This window comes from Scyliorhinus canicula, chromosome 1 (assembly GCF_902713615.1).
Source record: "Scyliorhinus canicula chromosome 1, sScyCan1.1, whole genome shotgun sequence".
Lineage (NCBI taxonomy): Eukaryota > Metazoa > Chordata > Chondrichthyes > Carcharhiniformes > Scyliorhinidae > Scyliorhinus > Scyliorhinus canicula.
In genome coordinates, this window is record NC_052146.1 from 25,867,110 (window position 1) to 25,874,334 (window position 7,225).

At 47.6% G+C, this 7,225-nt stretch overlaps 1 protein-coding gene across 1 annotated transcript; it reads left to right on the forward strand.

The window, feature by feature from the left end:
* Nucleotides 1-1,782: 1,782 nt before the first annotated feature.
* Nucleotides 1,783-4,358, forward strand: LOC119952181 (polyubiquitin-like). Its single transcript, XM_038775826.1, has 2 exons — nucleotides 1,783-1,982; nucleotides 2,873-4,358. Exon 2 carries the CDS (start codon nucleotides 2,885-2,887, stop codon nucleotides 3,350-3,352), a length of 468 nt encoding a protein of 155 aa, XP_038631754.1. The 5' UTR covers nucleotides 1,783-1,982; nucleotides 2,873-2,884; the 3' UTR covers nucleotides 3,353-4,358.
* The last annotated feature ends 2,867 nt before the right edge of the window (nucleotides 4,359-7,225 follow it).

Sequence of the window (7,225 nt, forward strand, 5' to 3'; positions counted from 1 at the left end):
GCTAGGTTTTGGAACTTTGATATGAGCTTGGCTGGGATTATAGTGTTGAAGGCGGAGCTATAGTCAATAAATAGGAGTCTGACATTGGAGTCCTTGCTGTCGAGATGCTCCAGGGATGAGTGTAGGGCCAGGGAGATGGCGTCTGATGTGGACCGGTTGCAGCGGTATGCGAATTGCAGTGGATCTAGGTATTCTGGGAGTTTGGAGTTGATGTGCCTCATGACCAACCTCTCGAAGCATTTCATTGCAATCAATGTCAGGGCCACCGGACGGTAGTCATTGAGGCACGTTGCCTGGTTCTTAGAACAAAGAACAGTACAGCACAGTACAGGCCCTTCGGCCACAATGTTGTACCGACCATTTATCCTAATCTAAGATCACCCTAACTGACACCCGTTCAATTTACTGCTGTCCGTGTGCCTGTCCAAGAGTCGCTTAAATTGTCCTAATAACTCTGACTCCACCACCCCTGCTGGTAGAGAATCCCACGCACCCACCATTCTCTGTGTAAAGAACCTACCTCTGACATTTCCCCTATACCTTCCTCCAATCACCTTCAAATTATGTCCCCTCATTACAGCCATTTCCACCCTGGGGAAAAGTCTCTGGCTATCCATTCTATCCATTCCTCTCATCACATTGCATACCTCGATCAAGTCACCTCTCTGCCTTCTTTGCACCAGTGAGAAAAGCCCAGGGTCCCTCAACCTTTCTTTGTAAGACATGCCCTCCAGTCCAGGCAGCATCTTGGTAAATCTCCTCTGCACCCTCTCCAAAGCATCCACATCCTTCCGAGAATGAGGCGACCAGAACTGGACACAATATTCCAAGTGTGGTCTAACCAGGGTTTTATAAAGCTGCAGCAAAACCTTGCGGCTCTTAAACTCAATCCCGCGGTTAATGAAAGTCAACTCACCATGCGCTTTCTTAACAACCCTATCAGCCTGGGTGGCAACTTTGAGGGATCTATGGACCCCAAGATCCCTCTGTTCCTCCACACTTCCAAGAATCCTGCCTTTAACCCTGTAGTGTTCAGTCAAAGATGTGGCTCTAGGATTGGGCTCATCAGCAATGCAAGGACTCGCAGAGCCTGCATATTGTCCCCATGTCTGCGTGGGTTTCCTCCGGGCACTCCGGTTTCCTCCCACAAGTCCTGTAGGGTGTGCTTGTTAGGTGAATTGGACATTCTGAATTCTCCCTCTGTGTACCCGAACAGGTGCCGGAGTGTGGCAACTAAGGGCTTTTCACAGTAACTTCATTGCAGTGTTAATGTAAGCCTACTTTTGACACTAATAAAGATTATAATAATGATTACAAAACCCGTGACCAGTATCACAGACAGTCATGCTTGTTAGTGAGTGATCGCTGAAGAACATTTAAATGGTTACACATAAATGCAGCGTAAATGCTTGCTTTGTGTGTTTTAAAAGAAACTTTAAAAATGTAAACATTGAGTCAAGTTGATATGTGTAGGGGTAAAAAGTATTCAAACAGCTGAGGGAAATATAGCATCAACACATTGCCCCCTGCCCCACCCACCCTGACATTTCGGCTGAAAAAGCTGGGAAGGAAATGGAAAGTGAAACTGATCAGAGGCTGTTTGCTGCTGACTGAGATCATTTGTCAGACTCTGCGGGGGTGTTTTCGGAAATTGAAACTTTAGCTCAGATCTGGAGGGGCGGGTTTATGGCAGAGCCAGGAGTGTTGGGCAATCAGAGAGCAGCAAAGCTGTGACGTTCGGAAACAAGCTGGGGGAATAAAAGTAGAGGGAGCCAGCCAGAGAGACAGAGAATTGTTAAACGGAGACACACAGCGGAGGCACAGCAACATACAGAGCAGCAGAAGCAAAGAGTTTAATTCACACATCTCACCCAGATCTGAGAGTCGGTGCGAAGATAAACAGAGAAGGTGAACTGCACAGAAACGGTGCATCAGAAAATATCCAGCTGATTACCGTTCCTGGATCTGTGCACCCTGCACCTGTAAGTTCATTCTGCTGTTTGGGGATTCTTTTAATATTCTATTTCTCATTCTGTTTGGGGCTATTTTAATATTCTATTTCTGGTGTGTAAATTGGGATGTTCTGAATCTCAGACGCAATTTATGAAAAATGATTGTTAAAACTGGGTGGGAAAAATAAAACAGTACTTTTAAACTTTCAAGCTTGTTGGAGACAAGGTTGTATCTTTATGTGAAGTTCGATGTCCGTTATTCCAAGGGAGTTATTCACATACTTGAAATCAATGCATTCACCATTTATTAACCAAAATTACAAATTTTTAAAATCTAAAATAATAAGATAGGTTAGGGGTGAATTGATATGGGGGGAGGGGTCTGAATGTGTTATGTTCAATTTCACTCAGAATTAAATATAAAATTATATCATTTGAACGTGGTGAAGGTACAAGAGAATAAATATCATTGCAAATTTAAATAGCAAGAGAGATGTAAGTGAGATAAAACATCGCTGTCTCCCCGGGGCAGAACTAGATTTTGGGCAGTCTGACAAATCCACTTTCATCTCAGTGTAGTATTTAAAACAAACACATTTGAGAAAGATTCTACACAACGAGCAAAATACTGCGTGAGTGACATCGAGGTAGCATTTGACGGAGTGAGACCTGACAGCCCCTATCCCACACACCCACCGACTGTTCAGTGTGCACAAAGTCCATAGTTTGTCCCATTGTGAATAAAACATTGAAAGGAAGTTTGATTGAGTTGGGAGTAGAATAGGTGCAGAATACACAATATATTAGTTCCCTCGATTCTGTCACTGTCTGGACAATGTATTGCATGTTTAAAATTATGTGATTGATACACAATACAAAACATCTCCACGGTCACTGACATTTTGTTCATTTCTCAACAGCAATTTGACAAGATGAGACTCCAGGTGAAGTTTATGACCGGTGAGATTATTGAACTTGAGATCGACCCTTCCATCCAAGTCTCAGCTCTCAAGAAGATGATATATGAAAAAACCAAGGTGGCCCATTTCCGTCAGCGCCTGGTGGTACAAAACGGAAACACAGAGGAGCTGAGGGATGACAAGAGGCTGTGTGACTACAATGTCTCTCCCAGCAATGTTGTCATGCTGATTGTCAAGAAGGAGGAGCGCATGCAGATATTCCTGAAGGACGAAAAGGGGAAAACATCTACACATAGCGTTCTTCCCACTGAGTCTGTTCAGGATTTTAGAGCACGCGTACAGCGGCAGGAGGGTGTCCCAGCCAATCAGCAGCGCCTGGTGTATGAGGGCAGACAGCTAGAGGATGGTCACTCACTCGCTGACTACAATATTCAGTCTGAGAGCACCATCTTCCTTACGCTGCGTCTACGAGGTGGTTAACTATGACAGCACCGATATAGAGTGTTAGATATTACACAAAATTCCCATAAAACTCAATTACATTTTTCTCAATGGTGCAAGGTCTATGAGGTTAAGGGTTTCAGTCAGTGAGTAAATAATACTTTGACTGTCACTCTTGGTTTGATTCATTTATAACATTAGGGTGTTCATCACATGTTTGTGTTTGCTGACCAATCAGGCCATTGCCTGCACTCTGCCTGCAAGAGATGTTAGGCAAAGCAGGGGAAGGTGTCCTTAGAACAGAAAAGTATTTTTATTTTCCAAATGGGGCCAAAGACAACAAAATATTTTTCTTTGCAATGTGAATTCAGGTTAGGCCCAAGTCTGGTGATTGTGGGAATTCGCTATGAAGGAGGTTTTGTGAGTGTCAGTGTTAATCTAATGTACATTTGCTCACAATATGAACATTATTCCAGTTCTTATTGTCACTCAGGTTTGCCACAAGGTGGTTGATATGTAAAAAGATGAAATGGGACATTTCTTATTGTTTTGTACTGAAATGAGCCCAAATTAACTGTACATAATGGTTAGCAAAAATGTTGAATGAAAATTTTCTCAGTTAACAATTATTATTCTGGGCAGCACAGTGGCGCAGTGGTTAGCACTGCTGCCTCACGGCACCAAGGTCCCAGGTTCAATCCTGGCTCTTGGTCACTGACCACGCGGAGTTTGCACATTGTCCCCGTGTTTGCGTGGGTGTCTCCCCCACAACCCAAAGATGTGCAGGGTAGGTGGATTGGTCACGCTAAATTGCCCCTTAATTAGAAAAAATTAATTGGGTACTCTAAATTTATTTTAAAAAACAATGATTATTCTGCCAGTATTTCTTTAGCCTTACTTTATGTGAGTAGATGTGTATGTGTCCAAAATAGAAATGATTTAGTCAGACTGCTTCGTCCTTTGCAATGGCATTATATGTGTCTTAGATTGTTCAATTTGTTAAAATATGCAATGTTACTTGAAAATAAAGTTATTTCTTTAGATATAAATCAAAATGCTGTCTTGTTGTTTCTGCCTGGTGACTATTTTAAAATCTGTATCATCTGTGAATCCAGGGGCGCGATTCTCCGCACTCACGACGGGTCGGAGAATAGCGGGCGGCGCAAATTTTTACGGTGACGCTGGTCCGACGCCCTCCCGCTATTCTCCGAACCCCGCAAAATCTCCGAGTCGCCATTCCCGCCAAACGCCTCTATTACGCCCCCGACACGATCAGAATCGCTACTAATTGCCCCCCCCCCCCGCTATTCACCGGCCCGGATGGGCCGAAGTCCCGACTTAATCGCGCACTGTTTACATGGCGTGAAACACACCTGCTTTTTAAGTTCGTCAACCAGTCGTGCTGGCTGACGACTGCTTCCAGGAGGTTAGCGCACCGCTTAGCGCACCGCTCGAGTCTAGCCACAACGGGGAAGGCATCCCTGAGAACGGGAGGGGGGGTCCAGAGTGGGGGGGAGTGGGGGAGATGGAGGGGGGAGTGGGGGAGATGGAGGGGGGGAGTGGGGGAGATGGAGAGGGCAGTGGGGGGAGACGGAGGGGGGGAGTGGGGGAGATGGAGAGGGCAGTGGGGGAGACGGAGGGGAGGAGTGGGGGGGTGGTTAGGTAGAGAGTGAGTGAGTGAGCCGTCCAACCCCGTAACAAAATGTCTGCCACCATGGCAGACATTTTTCAATATGTATCATCTGTGAATCCATGTATCTTACATCAGGGACCAAATTTCAAACCATTTTCAGATGATTTATCCAAACCTAGAGTTTTATGAAAACAACATTGACTGATTGACTGAACACTCATTGGGGGTTGGATTGAGATTGTCCTCAATTGGGGAGGCCGTGGCATAGTGGTATTGTCACTGGATTAATAATCCAGTATCCCAGGGTAATGCTCTGAAGACCCAGGTTCAAATCCCACCAGGGTAGATGGTGAGATTTGTAGTAAAAACCCATCTGATTCATGCATATCCTTAAGGGAAGGAAGTCTGTCATCCTTACCTGGTCTGACCTAAATGTAACTCCAGATCCACAGCAATGTGGCTGATTCTTAAACACCCTCAGGGATGGGCAGTAAATGCTGACCCAGTGACACCCACATCCCATGAATGAATAAAGAAAATAAAATTGAAGCAGCTAGTAACAATATCGAGAAACTGAATCAAGTGACTTACAAACACAAAGGGCACACATTCATTTTAGTATTGCTGTGTACCACTTGTCTACATCTGCTTCCTGTGTGATCTTCTGTGAATAAAAGAACTCGCCCGGGGTGTTCCCTATGTGTAAGCTGTGAGTTAACGCTGAGCTGAGATGCAGACCGAGACCAGAGATTTTAGGGAGAAAAGGAAGAACTGTGAGTCTGAGAAAAATCCACAAAGTGGGGTCACAGCACAAGGAAGGAATGAGTGAGTTACAGATAAAAAGCACACCAATAACTGAAAATTATATCATGGATTTAAAATAAAGACTAAATAAATTGAATAGATGCAAAACAAACCCTTTAATTAATAAAATAAATAAAACAAGGTTAGCTGGAGATGGCAGTGTAGGTGGTTTGCCACAACAGCAGCATGTTGTTGTGATTCAAAGTGTCTGAATCAGAAGGGATTTCAACTTTGGAGGTGTTGAGAATTGCAAGTTCACTGAACCCAGGAGGCACACATCCTTTAGGTTAGGTCATGGGATTCAGGAGCAGGCAGGTGTGACTGTGAGTCGGGCAGGCATGGAGGCCCCAGGAGCAGGCAGGTGTGACTGTGAGTCGGGCAGGCATGGAGGCCCCAGGAGCAGGCAGGTGTGACTGCGAGTCGGGCAGGCATGGAGGCCCCAGGAGCAGGCAGGTGTGACTGTGAGTCGGGCAGGCATGGAGGCCCCAGGAGCAGGCAGGTGTGATTGTGAGTCGGGCAGGCATGGAGGCCCCAGGAGCAGGCAGGTGTGACTGTGAGTCGGGCAGGCATGGAGGCCCCAGGAGCAGGCAGGTGTGACTGTGAGTCGGGCAGGCATGGAGGCCCAAGGAGCAGGCAGGTGTGACTGTGAGTCGGGCAGGCATGGAGGCCCCAGGAGCAGGCAGGTGTGACTGTGAGTCGGGCAGGCATGGAGGCACCAGGAGCAGGCAGGTGTGACTGTGAGTCGGGCAGGCATGGAGGCCCCAGGAGCAGGCAGGTGTGACTGTGAGTCGGGCAGGCATGGAGGCACCAGGAGCAGGCAGGTGTGACTGTGAGTCGGGCAGGCATGGAGGCCCCAGGAGCAGGCAGGTGTGACTGTGAGTCGGGCAGGCATGGAGGCCCCAGGAGCAGGCAGGTGTGACTGTGAGTCGGGCAGGCATGGAGGCCCCAGGAGCAGGCAGGTGTGACTGTGAGTCAGGCAGGCATGGAGGCCCCAGGAGCAGGCAGGTGTGACTGTGAGTTGGGCAGGCATGGAGGCCCCAGGAGCAGGCAGGTGTGACTGTGAGTCGGGCAGGCATGGAGGCCCCAGGAGCAGGCAGGTGTGACTGTGAGTCGGGCAGGCATGGAGGCCCCAGGAGCAGGCAGGTGTGACTGTGAGTCGGGCAGGCATGGAGGCCCCAGGAGCAGGCAGGTGTGACTGTGAGTCGGGCAGGCATGGAGGCCCCAGGAGCAGGCAGGTGTGACTGTGAGTCGGGCAGGCATGGAGGCCCCAGGTGCAGTGCTGGAGGAACCTCAGCGGTTGTCCTTATCTAACAGGTATGTGCTTCCTGCTGCCTGTGTGAGTGAGGGTTAAATCTGTCTGGTGGATGAGAAAACAAGACGACAGCGCCATTGGACATGATGCCATTTACAAAGAACAAAGAAAAGTACAGCACAGGAACAGGCCCTTCGGCCGTCCAAGCCTGTGCTGACCATGC